This window comes from Amphibalanus amphitrite, unplaced genomic scaffold (assembly GCF_019059575.1).
Source record: "Amphibalanus amphitrite isolate SeventyFive unplaced genomic scaffold, NRLGWU_Aamphi_draft 000468F_arrow, whole genome shotgun sequence".
Lineage (NCBI taxonomy): Eukaryota > Metazoa > Arthropoda > Thecostraca > Balanomorpha > Balanidae > Amphibalanus > Amphibalanus amphitrite.
In genome coordinates this window covers 454174-476119 of record NW_024881962.1, presented here as the reverse complement: position 1 = coordinate 476119, position 21946 = coordinate 454174, and the positions used below count along the sequence as shown (strand labels likewise).

General features: G+C 52.9%; 1 protein-coding gene across 2 annotated transcripts; it reads left to right on the top strand.

The window, feature by feature from the left end:
• The first annotated feature begins 114 nt into the window (after positions 1–114).
• Positions 115–20671, top strand: LOC122392091 (DCC-interacting protein 13-alpha-like). 2 transcript variants are annotated; one of them, XM_043386603.1, is made up of 11 exons: positions 115–335; positions 1524–1592; positions 9836–9994; positions 10378–10443; positions 10747–10863; positions 11236–11462; positions 11767–11848; positions 12482–12645; positions 13283–13468; positions 16132–16329; positions 17767–20671. In XM_043386603.1, the coding sequence occupies exons 2-11, from the start codon at positions 1539–1541 to the stop codon at positions 18479–18481; spliced, it is 1968 nt and encodes a 655-aa protein (XP_043242538.1). In that variant the 5' UTR covers positions 115–335; positions 1524–1538; the 3' UTR covers positions 18482–20671. The 2 variants fall into 2 exon arrangements, with proteins under 2 accessions (XP_043242538.1, XP_043242537.1); XM_043386602.1 differs by lacking the exons at positions 9836–9994; positions 10378–10443; positions 10747–10863; ... (4 more) ...; positions 16132–16329; positions 17767–20671 and adding an exon at positions 4671–9314 and having other exon boundaries at positions 140–335.
• Positions 20672–21946: the final 1275 nt, after the last annotated feature.

Sequence of the window (21946 nt, the reverse complement as noted above, 5' to 3'; positions counted from 1 at the left end):
CAAAATCAATATGGAAATTATGTCGATGTTTTTTTTTTAATGAAAGAAAGAGAACTGCAACAAAAATATCGAGATACTTTTGCTGGGGTTGAGATTATATGGCGACTTTTATCAGAAGCTTCCAGATGGTGGAACACGTCACGTCAAGCAACAACAAAACAATACAAATCAAAATCGAAAAATATTGGATCACGTTTGGGACGTGAGGGGTGTGCTTGTCGATTTGCCACTGTATCAGTCTATTTCAATTTGGGTTTTGAGAAAAGAATCTAAACGCTTGCACTGAAGTTGGATTTAGGAGCTTTGCGCTCCTTATTTTTGTGGATAATACACAAGTAAGTGAGTAAGCTGTGATGAGGATCTGCTCAGTGCCCGCGCTACACGGACTCAGACTGCTTGAATTTAAATTATACCTATCTACTCAACTCTTTTACCTAAGCCTCTAAATTCCTTGAGACTGCACAATTCTTTAGCACCCTCTAACTTGTAACGGCAACACCTGAGGGCTGTTCATGGGCCCTGTGCTGTGTGCGGTTGGGCCGCACACAGCCTCCAAGCTCCGCCCGGCGCCCACTGCGTCCCTATGTCAGCCTTCCGTCACCGCACACAGCGCTCGCTGTGGCCGGTCGGGACTGGCCACAGCGGACCGTCCACCGCACGCAGCCGTGACGTCAGAACCGCCTACCCAAGGCTATATAACGCCTACCCATCCCCTACCCCCACGCCACGCCTGCTGGACGCACCGCACACACCGCACACAGCAGTGTACGGTGCCCGTGAACACCCTTCTGAAATAACCCGGGCCCTGTTTCATGGCAGCAGGATGAGCATAGCAGTGTATTGGTTTTCCACTTTCGATGAAAATCAGCAAACTTGGATGCTTGCACCACTGGAGCGTCACAACTTACAGTCGAGCCAAATTTTGTCTTAAGCACCGCACCAATACAGCTGTGCAGCTCACTGCAGTGTCAGGCCATGAAACAGGGCAATATAATAGCACCCTCCCCACCCTCTCTTTCCTGAAGCTGAGCTGAACCTGTACTGGTAAGACTGCAATGATGAGTCTGGAGTCATGCCAGGGCTCAAGCTAGGATGCCTGCCTCAGCCTGGAATAGGCCTGGGGCCTGTTTCATCATGAAATATGAAATATTATTTCATGATGCATGCATGACAGTAGGTAAGCATCATTGGGCGGATCAGGAGGCAAAGCTCTCAAAGTATGACATCATGGCAGCTGGCAGGATATTCTGCAGCAGACTGGCCTGATTGATTTTTGTGATTCAGCTTGCTATGCTACTCAGTGGGGCATACCAAGCGTCAAGCGATTGCGTTGTAGCATGTTTCCTAGGTAGGTACTTTTGGATATGTATCAGTATTGGGAGGTGTAAGAGTGTAATATACAGATATTGAGATATGGCTACTCATTGTGCACATCCCTTTTAAGCATATGCCTAAATCTGCTTAACAGTGAACATGCTTTACTTTCCCTTATTACTAACTGCCTATGTCAATTATCATTACAGACTTCTGGTGGTAAAATGCCAGACCTGCAAAAGCTGCCACTGGAAAGTGCCTTGGAGGACACCCCTGAGGTATGTCATTGTCAATATATTGGTGTAAAATAATTTTTCCATCTGCATGGGCTACCTGTGCATGGTCTGTGAAATACATTCTGTCATGAAAATGGTCCAATGCTCAGCTGTCAAAACTCAGAATAAGAGTGAATTGTGCTTACCTCTGTACTATCTAGCTAGCATGTGAGTACCTAGTTTAGAAAAGCATATAGTACACATCAAACACATGATTTTAGATGCATGCCAATTGCCAACATTTTAAAATGCTACCTGTACATTGATAAGCTTTTGTAATGCATCTCAGTGTCCATTGTCAGGCTTTAAGACTAGTTTTTTTTTTTTAATTTAGCTCGAATGTTTGAATGGACAGATTGACAGAGCCGGAGCCTACGCTAAGCAGAGCTTGTTGCGTAGACCCCGACCCCTAGTCCGATCGTACAATTCCGGGTAACGGGAGAATTTAGATGCCAAAGTTTAATGTTCCCTTCAAAGCCGGACACGGCCTGTCCCACTCAACTGACTTCAACTGGCTGCGGCTGCTCCCACCAACCGCAGACCATCCCCGTCAGGAGTTTCAAATATCGAGCGCCGGAGCGACTCGAACCCGGGCTCTCACTACCGGGAGTCCAGCGCTCTACCAACTGAGCTACGGGACAGGCTCTTTGTATAGCTATGTGTGTACCCATGATGCCTCTGCATCCTCCTATAAGCCAGTTAACAGAAATTAGGGTGCCTTTAGCTCTGGGTGGTGATTTTCAGTCATATGTCGTTCCTGCCTGCTGGTCAGTGGTTCGTAGAAGCTTTTGATTTGATAGTTATCATAATTGTTGGCCTTAGTGTAAAACATGTAGGCATACAATTTTGTCATTTAATATGGTTTTCCTTGTCTTCATTCATACTCCCAGCCTTAGAATTGGTAATTGGTACATAAATAACTTTATAGCTGCAATCTGCAATGCTCATAATGACGGGACGTTTTATTGATTGCCGATCGTAACTCTGCGGGCGGAAAATGCTTGGCGTAGTAAGTAACACGCTACTTAAACATTGCACGGTGACTATAAAACATTGAACGTTATTTTCTTGTTAGGCCCAACTCAGGGCATACTGCATTTGTGCTTATCTGTATTCTTTGGTATGAACATAGCAACGTCTAAGCTCTAATTCGGTTAGGTTATCATGCTTCATAGTCGGGGCCAAGGCTGTATGTAGTCCGTGCCTTGCTGGTAGTGCGGTCTAAGACTAATATTTCGTAACAGCTGGAAAGGTGGTGTGATCCCTATTCCCTAGTGTTTTTCGACACGTACGCAGCAGGAAATCAACCGAGCAGAGCAGTTAGTGGTTTGAGCTCCAATTCTCCTTCCCGAAGCCAGAGGCAGTGGCTTGTCTATATTGTCTATACAAAAAGGACCTCGGTCCAGCGGTGTTTTACTGTGCGAAACTCTAAGTAGAGTCTAGTAGTTTCACTTTAGGGCTAGCGGGGCGTATCTTGTGTTTTCTGCATTATTTTCTGCATCCTTCTGATGTTCTGATATTTGCACAAAGTACACTCTTAGATACGGACCCTACTGGACGGATCCCGAAGTTGAGCCGAAGAGTGGAACGTTGTTACTAAATCCAGACCTCGAATTGGTAGTGACGACTTTCTCTTTTACATCCTTTCAGTCCAAGCCCAGTATGGTCCGCCCCACACCCTTTGAACCCGAAAACACGTTCAGTTCCGGGGTCTGGCCCTGGGTCTGGCCGGCCGCCTCTCGGCGCCGGGCGTCGCAATGACGTGTCACGTGGTGTGAGGTGGGCCGGTCGAGACCACGCCCCCTCCGCTCCCCTCTGCTCCCGCCCGGCGACCGACGTGACGTCACGTCTCCGGCGCTAACTCGCTGACTCATATCTGCGCGATCCGTGTCTGCACGACGACGCTGGGCTTCAGGCTGGGTAGTCGGAGCTGGCGTTGTTTGGTTGCGGAGAAATCACGCCACCCTCTCCTCTCTCCCCCTACCCTCCCACACTACCGACCGGCGCTCGGCCGTCGGTCGTCGCGGCGGGCGGCGGATAGGCCCGTGTAATGTCGGAGGGCGCTAACCGAGACGTGTCGCTGCATGTTAGGGATGGCGGCTCAACGCACCTGGGCACCACCGAGGTCTTATATGGCGCTACAGCTGGTGGCTGAGTCACCTGTTGTCAGGCATTCATAATGCAGGACGCAGCGGCACGCCAGCCATGGCCTGATAAATGAGCTGCTGAAGTATCAGGGTTAATTTACTCTTATCGTCAGGTTAACGGTATCATATTTGTCGAGTTTCCACATTTTTCTATTTATGTTTTGAGTCAGTGTCGTATGTAACGAGCTAAGAGTTGTAGACTCGTGGGACATTGCACTCCAGCTGAGTCAATTCCCTGCGAACTGCGTACCTGACCGTATCATTATCTCGTATCAGCAAAGCACTTCACAGCAGTTGTAGGCAGCAGCATGGCCCAGCTTATTAGCGAAAGTCTGTAGTGTGTGGTTTCCGAGTTCGTTTGGGCGTGTAGTCACTAGTCACTTGCGAAGCGTGAATACTAAATACGGTTCGGTCCTATGGTGCGATATAGGTAGCTAAAGACCCTCACAATGCTCATCATTTTCTTCTCTGAAAAAGGATATACCGCCACACCTTATAATAGACGGTTTACTTGTAAACCGAGCACTGTTCGATTCTGAGCTTTTTCAAAAGACGTTAGACTAGAATGCTACGCGAAACGTTAGTGCAAGCGTAAAACGCTCTCTGGGTATGACTGTGTGAGTGGAGGCACCGGGGATCTGCATCCCACGCTTATGCGAACAGTATACTACATGATATACACATGACACAAACAGTCTGATGTAAAGCATTCAGCGCGAAATCATTCCGAAGCCATGGGGCTGAAAAAAGAACTTTTTAAAAATTTTGCCATTTGTATGTGCTCTGACGGGCACCGTGTGGCCAGAATTGTGACTCAGCCCCCGTGCAAATGTTTGCCACCGACCCCACTGCTTTCCTGCTCGTTCGCTCGCCTGCCCGTCTGTGCTCGCTACTTGCCCGTCTCCGCCTAACGCCGCCCGCCCTCCGTTCTCAGGTAAGGCTCGGAGCGGTGGCGGCGGCGGCGGCGGAGCGGCAGTAGCGGTACAGCGGCAGCAGAAGCGACGCAGCGGCGGCGCGGCGGGACACGATGCGTCTCGGCGTGCGCTGGGCTCGACGCTGCAGCTTGGTGCTGACAGTGGTGGTGGTGTGTTTGACGGGATCGGTGCGCACGGTGACGGAGCCCTCGGTGACTGAGAGTGCGCCGTACAGGGAGGTGTACGGTGGACGCTCCACAGTGGACCATGTGGACATGGTGAGCTCTGTGGACGTTGTGGAGACGGTGGACGTGGTGAACAGCGCGGCGCTGGAGCCGGTGGCCGGCCGTCGGCTGCTGCTGGTGTCCACCCTGGATGGCCGTCTCACGGCGCTGGACCCCGCTGCCGGCGGCGCGCCCCTGTGGACTGTCACCGCGCAGGAGGGAGGCATGCTCAGCTCGACGCTGACGCAGAATCTGCAGCTGTCGCAGCAGGGCCAGTGGGTGCGCCTCATCCCGGCGCTGGACGGCCGGCTCTTCAGCTACGACGGCGAGCAGGTGGAGGCGCTGCCGGTGACTGCCGACACGCTGCTGCAGGCCTCCTACCGGTTCGCCGACGACACGGTCATCATGGGCGGCAGCCAGGTCTCCACACTCGGCATCGACGTGAACACGGGTCGACTGCGATACCGCTGCGGCGCGGCCGGATGTGCGCGACCCACCAGTGCTCCAACAGACGCTTCAGCTAATGGTAACGACGGGGACGTCGACGGTGCCGACAGCAGCGGAGACGTGCTGGTTCTGCGCCAGCACACACAGACTGTCCGCGCTGTGGAGCCTCGCTCCGGGCAGGAGCGGTGGAACTTCAGCGTCAGCCGTCACGAGCTGACTCTCTCGGCTGGCGAACGGCCGCCGGTGGCCGCACCGTCACCCGACAGTCTCATCACAGCCGACCTGGCCGAGGGAACCCTCTCCGGCACCGAGCACGGCAAGAAGTGGCAGCACCGGTTCGCCGGTCCGCTGGTACACGTCTGGCGGCTGGACGGCGGAAAGCTACACGAAGTGGACCTGTTGGCTCCGGCCGCGGACGATCCCGCCGCGCTCCGGCCTCTGCTCTACCTTGGCGTGCATGAGAAGCAGCTGTACATTCAGCAGAGTAAGCGGGCTGCGACCGCTGGTACCGTTGACACGCGTTTGGCAGTGTCGGCTGCCGCGCGCGATCCTCCGCAGGTGAAGTGGAAGCCGTATATGGTATCCGCCAGCAGTCGCACACCGCTGATCCACGGCACCACACACAGAGGAAACCCGATGCTGCTCACGGACAGGAGCGACAAGGCACTGGCGCTGAGGCCCGAGGAGTATCCATACGAGGGTGGTTACTATCTCTACAGCAGTGGCGACTGCGTGCTCGAGTCCGAACCGGAGTCTGAGCCAGAGCGTCACGGCCCTTTCCCGCACCCGTACATGCCCACTGGCGATGGCTTTATTCCAGATGACGACAACGTGGTGTATGTGGTGATCACGTCGCTGTCGTACTGGTGGCCTCAGATTCTGCTGCTGAGTGCTAGTATCGCCGTGCTTTTGAACCTACTTGTTACCGAGCACTACAGGCTCTACTATCGAGCACACGCCTACCGCGTAGTGCGCACTATTCTGCGCCTGCGCCCGCCACACTACGTGGTGCGTGAAGTGCAGGTGCCAGTCCGAGAAGAAGTGATCCGGGAAGTGGAGGTGGTACGGGAGGTGGTGCGTGATCCCCCGCCGGTGGAGCAGCCTGCGCCGCGCTCCAACTTCTTAGAGAACTTTGAGCCGGTGCAGTGCCTCGGCAAGGGCGGCTTCGGTGTAGTGTTTGAAGCGAAAAACTTACTGGATGACCACCACTATGCAGTGAAGCGGATACGCCTGCCGGACAGAGAGAAATCTCGTCGCCGTGTGCTGCGAGAGGTGTCCTGCCTGGCCAAGCTGGAGCACCGCAACATCGTGCGCTACTTCTACTGCTGGAAGGAGCAGCTGTCGGTAGAGTCGCTGCATGAGCAGGACCGGGTGCTGGACACCTCAGAGTGGGCGTCCAGCCCGACTCCGCTGAACTCGGTGGCGAGCGGTGGAGGGAGCGCGCCCGCCTCTCCGGAGGACCTCTCTGGCTCGGTGCTGAAACTGACGCGGTTCTCGTCGGCACTGCCCGGCGGCGGGGAGCGCAGTGGGCGGCAGAGGACAATCGGCGGCGGCTTTCTGCCGGCACTGGCAGACTCCTCACCGCGTCGCCGGTCGAAACACGGCGACAGCTCCGCCCTCTCGGCCGACGACAGTATCGTCTTCTCGAACGACTGCTCACGCGTGGCCGGCAGGTTTAGCAGTATCGAGAGCAGCGGCACATTCAGCGTGCAGAACAGCGACGAGCTGGCCGCGCAGCGCAGCGCCAGTGGCGTCAGATGGCACCCATCGGCAGGAGTTGCGGAAGACAGCCTCCTCTCGGCTCCCACCGCTGACGGAGACGAGGACGACAGCGTGGTGTTCGCAGCCGAGTCGGGCCAGCCGCTGGTGGACTACACCATCCCAGACACCACGAGGGCCTCCTCCAGCGCCGTCAGCGGCCCGCTGGTGGCGTTCCAGACGAACCGCTCACCGGGCCAGGACGGCACCGGCTTCTGGGACGATGAGGAGGAAGATACGGGCGACGCGCCTGACGCAGCTGCCTGGTATCTCTTCATCCAGATGCAGCTTTGTCGCAAAGAGTCCCTCAAGGACTGGCTGCACGCTAACAGCGGACCTCGGAGCCCCCCGCGTGTGTTCGCGATCTTTCGACAGATCCTGAACGGCGTTGAGTATGTCCACAGCCAGGGGCTGATGCATCGGGACCTAAAACCATCGAACATCTTCTTCGCGCCCGACGGCACGGTCAAGATCGGCGACTTTGGTCTGGCGACGACTACAGTGAGCGGTGAGCCGACCAGCCATACGCCGGCCCAGCTGAGCTCGGCGGCCGGCGGCCACACCGACCAGGTGGGAACGCAGCTGTACATGAGCCCTGAACAGGTGCTGGGCCGCTCGTACGACTACCGCGTGGATATCTACTCGCTGGGGATTATTCTGTTCGAGCTGCTGGTGCCGTTTTCGACACAGATGGAGCGGCAGCATACTTTGACTCAGGTGCGGCGGCTGCTGTTTCCGGAGAGTTTCCAGCGCGACCAGCCGGCAGAGTACGCCCTACTGGAGCTGATGCTGAGCCACGAGCCGGCCCGGCGGCCGTCCATAGCCGAGATTCGCCGCAGTGCCGCCAGATGTCGGTCCGTGTCCCGCGGCCCCGGCTCGAACTCCAGCTCCGGCTCCGGCGCTGTGGTTCTACTGGAGGATGAACTGGATTCGGCGAGCTCTCAGACCGGGCTGGGACTCCAGTTCAGGGGGATTGAGTCTGAGTCTGATGAGGAGTCTGATGCCGAGTCGTGGGACGAGTCTGCGCGTCTCGACTCGACCGGCCTCGACTCTGCGGTCTTTGATGACTCAGCGATGGAGTCGGCTCCGAGTCCTCCGTCCGCGAATCAGCTCAGATCCCCCAACATGAACAGAACGGCCTCCGATCCCATATCGCTGGACCCAGGGTCCGAGACAGAGTCGGAGTCGGCTGTCTCGGCGATAGCGAGCGCCGGTGCCGGTGACCAACCAGAGAAAGATGCCTCTCTGAGCTTCAAAACACCCGAGTCCAGCACTCCTGGCTCTGCTGTACCAGTCCCAGAGTTGGTTGCCTTCTGCGATGAAGATTCCGCATGATATATTCTGTCAGACATACTAGTTTGTGATTGTCTGGGGAACTACAGATGGGATGCTAAGTTTTTGGGAGCAAGGTTCTGTACATAAAGTAGCACATTTCAGTCGCAATTATGAGGCTCATAAGATTCATGTGATAGTTGGCGCTGGCTACGGCCCCGACGCCGTGAGAGCTGCGTCCGACTTGATTTGCCAGCAGCGTTGAATTCACTGCTGTTTACTTTAGTCCAGGTCGCGTGTGCGGTATGATAGGTTGTAGTGTAATGCGTTGTTGGTATGTTGGGAGGGTGTGTGTGTATTTATAAGCGGATTGTCGCGTCGATATGTTGCGCTACTACCCGGGTCTTCTCGTGTGTACTAGTCTCGGCTCTCATAAGGAACCATTGCCCGACGCCAAAAACTGCGTGTGTTCTGCATAATCTGCGAATGGACGGCTTGCCATCGTATTATGAATTCGAGACAATTTACTTGGTTATCGTTTAGCTCCATTGACCTTTTTTGCACTTGATGGGTTGTGAACATTCCCTGAATCATTTGACTTAGTTTGCATAATTGCCGGTAAAGGTTGTAGTGTATTTATCGTTAAGTGCCCTGTTCGCCAAGACTGTTGTGAGCGTCACAACTGTGTGAATTCCTAGCCGAGCTACTCTGCCGGCTCTATAGATGTATGTAGGTACTCTGTCTGACATCAATAGAGACGGCTATGGGAGCACGGAAGCGCCTCGGCGCCTAAGCCTGGCGCCATGCCGGTCGTTGGGGCGAACAGGGTGTCAATCACAAAGAGGATCGTTACCACTATCGAGTAAGTGAGTGTAGTTTCCTGAAAAGTTGGCTGTGTGGTACGCATACGTGTAGAAACGAACAAGGAGTGACGCCTGAATAAATCGCGTGCTAGTTTTAAAACTGTGTTTGTGATGGTGCTGTCTGGAGGGAGGCGTTATGACAGGAACTGAGCCATGTTCGCGGCGGTGTAGAGGGTAGGTACTAGGTATGCTTGTGGGACCGAAGCACGAGGACCGAATCTGATGGTCCAAGAGGCCTCCAAATTTAGCAATACAACACGACGAACAAGGCAGAGACGTTCAGGTTAGTAACTATTACATGGTGGTACATTAACTCCTCCTGCATAAAAAGTTGCATAATTTACATACCATCGGTCATTTGGGCGATTTTAAATTTGTCATGCCCAGATGACTGCGGAGAATCGCTTGATATACAACCAAACTGTTGATACCAATTTTTAAATTCAACCAAAGCCAATGCTGACTTACTATCTCAAATCCCGAACAACGGTGGACTACTTGCGATCCTCGTTCTTACTTTCAGGGGCTGCGCCATAGCCTGACCAGCATAATAGCGCTGTCCCGTGCCTGTCCCCATGCATATCCCGTGTCTGACGCTCTGCCGCCGCCCGGCGCCCGCAGACCCGCCTACTGGTGGGTGTGTTCGAACAGGACACCAAGGACCTAGTCAAGTACATGAAGGGTCTGTGGAAGTGCTGCCAGCGTCTGATCGTGGCCCAGCAGGAGGTGACCGTGTCCATCCGGTCGCTGGCCAACCACCTGAGGTCCTACCCGCAGCAGGTGAGGTGGCCGCGGTTCATTAGTGCTATTTTGCTGCGGGAAGATCGTGATAGCTTTTGTGGGTGGTTTCTTGTGTCACCAATGAATGAGTTGTAACTACAGGGAAAGACTATATAGGCACTGCCTCGAATAAGTGCGTGGCAACTCATGTAAGCACGATAAACGTTCATAAACCGGTCACCTAATCGTACCGTGGTAATTCTGACATTCTAGAGGCAGTCATGAGACTACGTGTCATCTACGCAATCACACTGCAGTCCTGATTTTCAATGTCATCTCTGCTTATTATCTGATTTTATGTTGCTAAGCTAGCTACATATGTTCGTTGGATACCGTCCGCCCCTACCATATTGACAGCGCCATCTGCTCGTCTCTCCCCTCAGAGCCCTCTTGAGTCCAACTGCGATACGGCACCGACACTGCGAGAGTTCGCCCAGAACATCGAGGAGGTGGGTTTCGAACTTTCGATCACTTATCGTCACACTGCTTGGATTACAGATAAAGTTTGCGATATTCTTACTGTTCTTGAAGCTTACATTCTCTAATACACCAGACCTCCTGGTCGAACATTTTGTGCCAGGGAAGTCCCGTGTAGTGCAATTTGGTCGTATTGACAAATAAAAGATTGCCGACATTCCCCCCCCCCCCCCAAATTATTGTCACATACAGTATCCGCTGTTACTACACTCTTTCTATGTTGCCAGCCTCAGTGCGCTCCATTCGTTCATCTCTCCATCCTGTGGCGTTTTCAGATCGGCTCGTGGCACCACGGCCTGTGCACCCAGCTGGCAGAGAGTGTGGCCGCCCCGGTACACCGCTACATCGACAAGGAGCTGCAGGAGGTCTTCACCGTCGGACAGATGTACCAGGTTAGATGATAAGACTTGCCATGTCAGTTGATGGCCAGCTGGTCAGATGGGTCTGTTAATTCGGTAAGGAGTGAGAGGTGAATCGATGAATTGATGGCTAAGATCGATGTGTTGAATGATTTTCAAGATTGGTCGCTATTTGCTCTGAGCCAATTACACCAGGGTAGACTTGCATAAAAATGAAAATTTCTGAGCCACACACACAAAACGTGGAAAACTCCCCTGCATGATGATTATAAGTATCATATTTCATATATATAAGTATATGAAATACGGACCTAACCGTATTTCATACTATCTAAGCCCCAAAGTCACGGACTCATTTCGTCTGTGCCGTTTCCGCCTCCTCAAATGTTTCTTTCCCCTCCACAGACTGTGACTGAGGACCTGGACCGCACGCTGAGCCGGTACGCGCGCGCCTCCAAGAAGGCCAAGCCGGACCTGGAGACGGAGCGCCTGGAGGCAGCCTCAGAGGTGTACACCAGCAGGAAGAAGTTCCACCAGATGTCCCTCCTCTACTACAACAAGATGAACCTGTTGCAGTACAGCCGGCGCATGGCGCTCGTCGATCCGCTGCTGGGATTCCTGCAGGCTTACAGGTGGGGAAAGGGGATTTGTCCTCTGGGGCGGGTGGGGGTGGGGCACGCCTCGTATTGGTAAAGGACGGGTATTGCAGGATGTAGGGTACAAATAAGGAAGACCGCCCTGGGGCTGGAGTGAAGATGGAAGAGTGCGTGGTACGCATTGGTGCCGGGTACGCTTTGGTGTAATGTGACGCATCCAATTCTGTTGAGATGGGTGCCGATGACCATCGCAGTCTTGGCGCCATAAAACCTCAAATCGTTATTTCCACCATCATCACGTCTGATAAGCGCGTTCACACATCGCCTCCTGTGTCCACAGGTCGTTTTTCAGCATGGGGAACGGCTCGCTGAACGTGCCGGAGATGGAGACGTTCCTCAGCACCGTCACGGCCGCGTCAGCGGTAAGGACTAGGGAGCACTCATGAGCTGCAGCTCATAGTAGCATTTTGTCATGGGCATGGGCAGTGTCGTCTTCAGTGTGATTCTGTTACCTTCGGTGACGTTCTACTAATGGGCTTTTTCATTGAATCTCATTCGTTACTGCCTACTGGTGTCTCTCCTGGCCTCTTTCTGGCTACATGATTTATTCGTCACACTTACCCACTCGGCGTTTTTACGCCTACCTCCAGGATTCTTATTCGAAGTTATCTGCCTCTTCGTCCCACGCCAACCAGTCGAATCTTTCTCACACCCTCCCCTCTCCTCCCATCTCATCTCTCATCGCCCAGTGTGACCAGTCTGTCCCCTGACCTCCTAGGCCACCCAGACGGAGCTCATGACTGAAATGGCCGAGTCTGCCGACCGGACCCCCTGACCCCCCCCCCCCTCAGGCGACCCAGTCTGGCCCCCTGACCTTCCCCAGGCCAGTCTGGCCCCTGTGCCCTCCCCCCAGGCGACTCAATCTGACCTGGCTGTCTGACCCCCTGACCTCCTCCCAGGCCACTCAGTCTGACCTGTCTAATACTTCCCCTCCCCCCTCACCCAGGCCACTCAGTCAGACCAGTTTGACCCTCTTCACCCCTGACCTCCCCCAGGCCACCCAGTCGGAGCTCATGTCTGAGATGGCCGAGTCGGCTGATCTGATGGACGCCATCATCACGCAGTCGGAGGGACAGTACAGCGTGGATCCCGACCAGGACGGCTCGCCCCGCGGCGAGGAGCCGCCGGCGCACATCGCAGACTACCTCTTCTACAAGACGTTAGTTTAGTTGAATCTGGTCACAATGCTTTTACCGCAATCATGTGCTACGCATAACGGGGAATCGATCTGACGGATTTGTTTAAGAAATGTGATTGCAAATGATTTGCAGCCATGATTGTGTGATGCACACTTCTTGTGTTTTTACTAGAAATTACGAAGGCATTGTGCGATTTTCTCGCTCACTTGTATCGTGTTTCGTGAAAACTTGGGTGCTGTCCAAGTCTAAGCATCTCCGTAGATTGATTTGCTTCGGCACCATCCAATGCACAAAGCCGTTCCTTGAGCAGCTTATTTATACTCTCTCCACCTTTTCCCTACTTCCCGTACCTGTCATGGGCGTCATGTCTCAGTGGTATCACCTCCTTCCTCTCCCTCAGCAGATACATGTCTCAATGGTATCATCTTACTCCCGTAGTCGATACTTTACTCAGTGGCATAGGTGGGGCTTTGTGCCGAGCTGGGAGGGCCCGAGCTCTCCAAATTCGACGCCGGCTTGGCTTTGGAGCCGCAACAGACCGCGGAGGTCAAGGTCACCGCTAGGGCGGCGGAGGATTTGCTGCGCCCGGGCCCTCCCAGCTCCGCACAAAGTTCCACTCGTGCTCAGTGGTATCACCCACCTTTCTTCTGCCCACAGCCGCTACATGGGCGTCATGTCGCAGTGGGAGCGTGTGTTCGTGTTCACCGAGGGCGGTAACCTGCTCATGTGCCGGCGCGGCGAGGCGGCCGGCTGTCTGCTGGCTGAGCTGGACCACTCGACACTCTGCCAGCCGCTGCCCAACGAGGACCGGGGATCCGTGTTCCAGATATCCACCAGCAAAAAGTCAGTGGTGATGGAGGGACAGGGGAACTGGTGTGCAATAGGAAAGGAGTTGGCTCTATGTGACTATTGTCTGTTTAAAACCGAACACTTTTTTGACAATAGAAAACATTCGTAAGGGACGAACAGATTTTTGGAATGACTCGACACGTTCTCAAAGTGTCCCTTTTGCAATGACTAAATTGGTCGCCAAACACCAAAAGTCAAAATACGATTTTTAATCAACTTTATTATAGCTGTAGTCAGGGATGCGGAGCCGGAGCCGGAGTCGGAGCCGGAGCCGCCGGAGCCGGCATATTTTGCCCGGAGCCGGAGCCGGAGCCGGAGCCGTGAAACAATATAGCCCGGAGCCGGAGCCGGAGCCGGAGCCGCCAAAAAAGGGGGCGACTCTGGCTCCTTTTTATTTTTTGAAGAGGAAAAAAAAATAATTGACCTAGTTCGGTTTGACAGTACAAGGCAGTAAAACATATGGTAGGTACTTACGTCATGGGCCATCAAGTGAATGAAAAAATCCGAATATCCCCAGTATTCCACAGTACGCAAACAACTTCCTGTTTGCTCTTCCCCCCCCCCCCCACGTCTACTGCATCCCCAGAACATGAGGACCAGTCATCAGGTGACAGCCATTGTTTTCAAACCAGTGCAGTGGACTGCGACTCCCAGCACCGTCTCATCCCACACACCCCCCACCCCTCACCCCCCAATGCAGCCGAGACGGGTGTCAGCTTACGATGGTTCACTGAACTCCGATTCGCGGCGACTGCGTTTCCAATGCCATCGCTTCCTAGCCCTTTGTTCTGCCAGTTCTCTCCGAGGTGCGTTTGCGCGGGGACGCGGTGAACCGGTCATGGCAAAGAGTAACGCGTATAACCAATCCAATTTTTCTTCCACCCGTATTTAATTGATTGCGTAGGGGATGTACAGTAGGGTGACCGGTTTTGCAAAAAGTTTCGAAAAGTTTTGCTCCCCAGGTCTAATTTAACGTATTTGGGGGTGCTGATCACGAATCCGGCGGAAAAAATATAAAATTCGAATTTTTTTTGACCGCCCCGGCTCTTTGAATATTTCCGGTTTTCTCAATTTTTGCATGTTTTTGAATAATATGATGAATGTAATGAAAAAATATTAACAATGTATCGCTAAATGCATGTACCAGTCGATTCGGCATACAGCGGCGTCGAAATCGGCAGGCGGCCTGCTTCACCGGCCTCGCAGGAAAGCATAAGGCTCGGAAGGTTTGCGTTAGTTACCCGATTCTCTCCATAGATGGCGCTGGCGTAGCCGCCCGCCGGCCGGTCGTTGCCGTGCCGTTTACAGCCCCGGCGGTCACTTGCGACCGTCGTGGTCGTTATGCTACGTCTATCAAAGCACGACAGAAATGTTCACTTCATTTTTATGTTACTTCAGACATATTTTAGACCTAATGTTGAATTGGATAAATGACTATCGTGAATTGGCGAAATAGTCGAGTGCGCTCGGGAGCCATTTACAATAGCGAGGAACGTAGGTGGATTGATCTGAGTAACATATGACACTGCGTTCACTGTTGATATGAAGTTTATTCACACTATGTAGCATGAAGTCGGGTGACATGAGAACAAAGTGACTAACATACCTTGTGTACGACACATGGATGAAGCTAATGCTACTTTTTCATTTTGTTTCGGTAGGCCCGTTTGTTCAGAGCCTAGCCGTCCTGTCGGTCTGCGCCTGTTACAGCTGTGATTGATTCGGTGGTCAGCTTTACAGCCCTCTCGGTGGATTGGGTATGGCAGGGGACCCCCGTTTTGGAGTCTGTAGAAAGTCGCGCAACTCATCCTCGCTCATGTGTCGTACACAAGAGGGCTCAATGTCTCGGCCCTCGTCAACCGCTCGCTGCACGTTAACCAGCTCCATATAGTTGTTCGCTTGAACGTTAATTTCCGGCAGCCGGAAGTGCCGAATGGGCTGCTGCTGTGGCGGTGGGGGTGGCAGCTTTGGCGGCGGTCGTGGCGGCGAACCCGGCGGTGGTGGTGGTGGTGGTGGTGGTGATGGCCGCCGCCGTTGCAGACGCCGCTGCTGCTGTTGTGGCGGCGGCGGCGGCGGCGGTGGCGGTGGTGGTGGTGGCGATGGCCGCCGCCTCTGTCGCCGCTGCGCTTCTGCTGTGGCGGGGGCGGGAACGGCGGCTGCTCCTGTCGCTGCCTTTTTTGATGAATGCTCTGGATTAATAATCCTGGATTAATAAGGATTAATAAGAAAGTCACCGAACCAATTGACCTAGGGAATGGACGAGGATGTGAATTGCTTCAGTGACTCAAATTTAGTAGGCCCTTCCTCGGTCAGGCATGATGGATCCACCGTCACTTTGCGCGGTACTTTTAAGACAGACTGTACTGAGTCGGAGCCGGAGCCGCCGGAGCCGGAGCCGCCGGAGCCGGACCATTTTACTCGGAGCCGGAGCCGGAGCCGGAGCCGCCATAACATTTCACCCGGAGCCGGAGCCGGAGCCGGAGCCGATTTTTTTCTCCGGAGCCGGAGCCGGAGCCGGAGCCGTCTGAAATTTCCACGGCTCCGCATCCCTGGCTGTAGTATCAGACTGGTGATGTAACCATAAGTGATAATAACCATAAGTATCGTAACCATAAGCATTTGCCATCTTTAATAATTGTTGCTGCCTTTTTCCGCAGATCGGTGATCCTCCAGGCGATGAACGACCGGCAGCGAGACCAGTGGCTGGCCGCCATCGGACACATCGTCAAAACCGGCGGATACGTGCGCCGCCCCTCCGGCTCGGAGAAAATTGGCTCGCCCGGCGCCGGTTCGATCCTCTCCGGGGTCAGCCAGTTTTTCGCCGACAAGCTGCAGCATCACACGACAGATGGGAGGTAAGAAGTGAGCCGATTGTGTCGTTTAACCATCATGCTTGGCATCTCCGCAGATCAAACGGTTGAAGAAAAGCACAAACATTCAGAGTGTTTGATTTCTCATTTTGCAAACGAATGATAAAATACTCCATTGCATCAGCGAGCATTGCTTATTGTAACAGATCGCAGATCCATGACCTTTGCTTATTACGCATTTGGCGCAGTTTGCTCGCCGATAACCATCCATATTTCCGCACGTATGCACACAGCGACTAGTGTTTACCAACGCTGCCAACGTTTGTTTCGTTTTGTCCGATTGCCGTCTATTTATGTCTGACGCCATCGCATCAGTGTGCTTTGCATCACCAATCATCAGCCAATACGAGTCGTATCACAGAACACATACCTGCAGGGTCACCACTCAGACTAGCCTATCGGGCCAGCTGTGGCCTCTCTTGTGTGTCAGACGGGAACGCCGCGGGGTGGTCCGATAGGCCCTAATCCACCGATAAGTGTCATAGTTCCGCGGCTGTGCAGGCCGGCGTTGCGTCATGAGAGTACGTGGGCTGGGCGGGCCGGGAGAGGTCTGTGATACATCTGATGTATCCGCCTCGGCACTGTCCCGAGTTAGTCATGCTCGATGAATTATTGGGTGTGGCTGGTTTGGTATACATGTACTGGGATTGATTCGTCAGCTGGGAAAAGATAAACAGAGATCCTTGCACGGTTGAGCAGAAACGCAGCCGATCTATTGCAAATGTAAACCGTTATTTCTTGGCGCCTTCAATCCACCAACCATTCTCGTTATCCCTCCTCCCGTTGGAAGTTTGCGGAGCGCGCTGTTTTCTACTTTCTGTTACCGTAATCACGACGTTGCGTGAGCGCGCACCCCGTATCCCCCTGTGGACGACTGTTCCACGCCGACACGAGGCTGCACCCGCGCCTAATGCCATAACAAGTCCATTGTCCTCTGGTTGACGCTCGTGCCTGCGCGTATCCACCGTGTGAAGAATGCTGCTGTTGGCGTTAACGACGATCGGGAGTTAGGTTTCGTCCCATAAATTGTTTCCCTTTTGTGTGAAACGGGGCATGAATCACGTATTTTCGCTTTTTGAAGTAAATGCTATATGCAGTGCTAGATGTAGAGTAGTAAAGTAATCTTAGTGTTGCCGGCTGGCGGCTGTCTTCCGTCTCGTGGGCTGTTACGCAACACGCACGCATTTATCTATAATCTCCATGGCAAATACTGTACTCGTGTCAATGACTTCGCCATTGTTCGGTCCCTATACCCATCTCAACATGTATGTGTGTATCTTCACCAAAGTACACCATGGTACCATGGTGTACCATGGATATCGTCTCCTTTCTTCGTTCTTATCTCCCATGTATCCGTGATTCTGATGTAGTTGATACATCCATTTCTGTATTAACCGTCTTCTCCGTCTGTTCCTCCCACAGCCGGTCTCGCGGCGCCGACACCCCCGACTCTCTGAGCGCGGACGCTCCGATCGTGTTCGAGCTGCCCTGGTCGCCCGACGAGCAGGCGGCCGCCGACGTGGCCGACGCGCCGCCCTTCTCTGGCCAGACGTTCGACGCCCGCTTCCTGGGCTCGATGGAAGTACAGGCCGACCGCGGGCACCGTCTTGTCTCGGAGGTTATCCGTCAGATTCAGACCGCTCGCGCCCAACACCGACTGGCGGACGCGGCTCGCTGTCGACTGGAGGTGGGTCTGAACGAGCTTCGTGTCACCGAACCGGGCGAGACGGGCCGTCTGCGAGCGCTGTACCCATTCCACCATATCTCGTTCTGGGCACCGCATCTGGAGAACGACCGCCTGCTTGGCATGATTACTCTGACTCCCGGCCAGGCGCTGTTCTGTCACGTATTTGAGACCGAGGTGGCCGGTCAGCAGGTATGCTCGGCGCTGACTCACGCCACTACAGCGGCGTACCGACGCCATCGCGAGGCCGATTTGCTCCTGCAGAACGTTCGCCGTGAGGAGGAACCCCAGCTGACCGCCGACGGAGCGGCTCTGATCCTGCCGCCGGCTGGTCCTGAGGAAACCCCACCGCAGGATGAGGAGGGAGAGAAGGAGACGGAAGGAGAGGAGGGTGAGGAGAAGAAGGGGAAGGAGACGGAGGAGATAAAGAAACCGGCCGAGTCGGAGGCCTGATGGAGGAGGAGACGGGGTGGGAGAAGATGGTGGAGACTGAGACACTGAGACAGGTAGGCGGAGAGATTTTTAAGTAACTAGCTGCGTGAGGCAGGAGCCTGCTGGGAAGAGTTAGAGGGTGTTGGTTCCCTAAGTTCATTGAGAGTGGCTAGGGAGGGAGCATTAGCGATGGACTAGTTCAGCTGGTAATCGTATGAAGTCAGAGAGATGCAGTATTTTGCGATGAGGGGAGGAGAATTACCCTCCAAATCGGAGGATGTGACAAGCATTATCGACTATCGAGTTAACCTCCTGCTAAAATCAATGTCTCTGAACCGGGTTCCGCGCTTCTTTCTACAGAACTATCTGAATAAGCTTTAATGTCGGTTCTCATTACTTTTTTACCTTACATATATGCTACTAGTATGAGTAGTAGTTAGTCATTCTTGCCGATTGATGCTTTGTTGGCATTATTAGCTTTTCGAATTATTTTTAGTTCCGAGAGCACGTCGCGAACTTTTCAGTCAGCTTGTGGTGTCACGCTTCAGTTTCATCTCGTCTTCGTCTAGCGTTTCACTACCGATCTAGTCACCCATCCAGGCAACTACGGTTGTGAATAACATTCCAGCTTGTTTTGTATTATTTGACACGGGAAATCAGGGTTTTTGGTTGCATTCGTATTCTCTTCTATCTCAATTTATAGAAACGTACGTTAGCTGACACCATGACAGAGGGAGGAGGCAGAAGGATAGTGATGCCGGTACACTGCCTTTGTATTGGACCCTTCTAATTCTACCTGTGGATAAACACCTGAAGGTTTATTTTCCTTGCATTTATATGTGTATTAGTATTGGCTTTGTTCAAATGATGGAGATTTAGTCTGGTGAATGGGTTCAAGTAGCATCTATGATTGTGCGCAGGCTTCAAAGGGGTATTTAAATGTGATGCGATATTTACCATTCATTGTTTTGCTTCTTTCTCTATCACCACAGTCACTGTTGGACGTTGGTGTTATATCCTAATATTCAGTAGAGTACTGGCTGCCGATGACTCAATGTACCGTTGTCACGGCGTTGGGTGTCGTTTTGCAACACGATCAGTTGCACAAGCTGCATTGGCACCAGAGCTATCGGATCTCCCCGAAACGCTATCACAGTTCTCGGTGCGCCTTTGCAATCAGACATGTGCGAAGATTCGCAGCGAGTGAATTAGCACTTGGGACTCAGCTAGATTTAGAGCTTCTGGGAGAACTATCACTTTCCCCTGGGCACTGCGGATAGACTTTTCGCGATCACTAGCTCGGTACTGTGCTGTAGCAGCAGTGCTTCGTTCAGTTCTAATATTGGGATATTTATCTCATTCAGTGATGCTTTTGGTCGCACAGAGTGGATTGGGTGGTTCACGCTATTGTATTGTATGGATTATTTGCTGTGTGCCGTGGTATGGTGGATTGTGGTGTGTTTATTCTGACTTCGACTTGTGATGGCGCAGGAGCTAGGAAGCCCTATATCCTCTGGTGGCAGTGGGGCTGTTTATTTCACTCAGTGTGGGGCCTTCGACGCTTAGTGTAGTTATCGTTTTATAAATGTGGGGCTTTAGCAGCTGATAATAAGAGACATTTTACACCGCAAACACCGCTTAAAAGTTTTTAGTTTATCCTCCAGGTATCCAATGAGAGGCACAGCACTCTGGGAGCACAGTGTTCAATTGTGTGGCATCTACTCGGTGTGCAGTGCCATATACGCATTAACATGTCAGCCTGTATACTGACATCAATAGGCGGTTCTCTGTATGACATGCTTTAATATTTCAGACCGAATGAAAGAGGAAAGTCGAAATAACTACATGTTTGGGTTCCTGTCTGGTTACCACTTATTCAGACTGTCATGTCAAACTTTATAAGACAGACACATTTATCTGTGATGGCTAGGTAAACTTTCAGTTGTAGATGAACTATCAATTGTTTGAGTACTTTTTACATTGCTGTGACTCGTTTATCGTAGACGTTGTCTATAAACTATTTATTTCCTCATTAAATAGTATACAGGCCGGTGAGTGGTGAATAATGTAGTTTTCATAACGGTAACCTGTGATTTTGGTGTCCTCATATGGACCTTGGTTTTGGGTCGTGCTTTTATGCTGCTACCAAATATCACGTCAATGTAACACCTGCTTAAGTGACACGTCACCGTCAATAAAGGGATACCGAGCGATTGCGTTTTTAGCCGGATTGTTCGGTCCTTTTCGCTGGGGAGGTGGAGGGGGAGGCATGCTCATCAAGCAAACGCAGAACTGAGAACTTATTTTAAGTTGGAATCCAGCATACCTAAGTACCATTTAACAGTTATATGAGATGGTCTGTTATCATTTACCTACATATATGTTTCGTGCTAACGGCTTCGAATGTATATAAATGCTGCATTTCTTCAGCTATTTTTCACTACCACCCACAAGTCATGGTGCCTGGCTTGTTGCATGGACCCGTAATCGTCATCTCCATCCCCGCCTCCGACATACACCCGTATCGCAAACCCTCCGTGCTCCCCGCCCTCCCTGGTTCCTTCTCTCCCTCTCCTTTCCCTTCTCTCCTCTCTCCTCCTCTCCCCTATCCTCCCTTCTTCCCTCTCCCCTCTCCATTTTGCTGCCGGCGGACCACGCTCGTGGTTCGTGCCGATCGCATGGCCGACGGCCGTCTATTCAAACTTTGAAGGTCAGCTTCGGCTGCCGGGCAACAGTGTGGCGAGTTCTCGTGAACCAGTACTCTCTCCGTATTGTGCCACTGCGTCAGCCATCTCCGATTGAGATGGAGACCACTCTCAGCGTCAAAAACCAGACTAACTTTAACGTCGATTTCCCACGTCCCAATCAGTCAATCATTCACGGTCATAACGTCAACCCCAGGGCAGTGATAATCCCACGAACATTGTGAAACGCACCGGCGGGTGAGTGCCGCTGGCCTGGGGTGTGGCGTGGCGTGACCCTCTGGTCACCGTGAGAGTTACGTGTCCACGCCCTGGCCTGGTCAGTGGTCACAGTTCTCACGGGGGCCTCGGTCACGCGGTGAGCGAGCGTGTGAGATTCTGTACGCCTGGGCACGTGCTGAAGGGTCGGCTGAGCGCCCGCCGGGACGGAATGCCTTGGGTCTTACTCATGGCTGGTTGAGAGTAGGTATAACTTGGCGGTGTGCGAATGATCGCATTGGTTTTTAATTGATGTTTTTGACACGAAACATAGATTCATTAAAATCTATTAAATTTAAAATCATGCAAGCGAAAACTAACGCTAGAGAGTCGACTAGGGCATCCATGACCTAAATGTAACACCCTTTCCCTGCCAAGCCTGCCTTGCCTCCCCCACCCGGACGCAAGTGGAGGCGATCGGTCTCGACAATTAGCGACACGGTAGCGGCTCTAGCCGACAGCGGTGTTCGGATCGGCCGACCACGGTCCGTCATTTCAGTGATTGGTCGGTGTCGCCGCAGAGTCG

Excerpts from the sequence above, each read along its gene's own strand:
- LOC122392091 (XM_043386602.1), top strand. The coding sequence starts at position 4,764 with ATGCGTCTCGGCGTGCGCTGGGCTCGACGCTGCAGCTTGGTGCTGACA.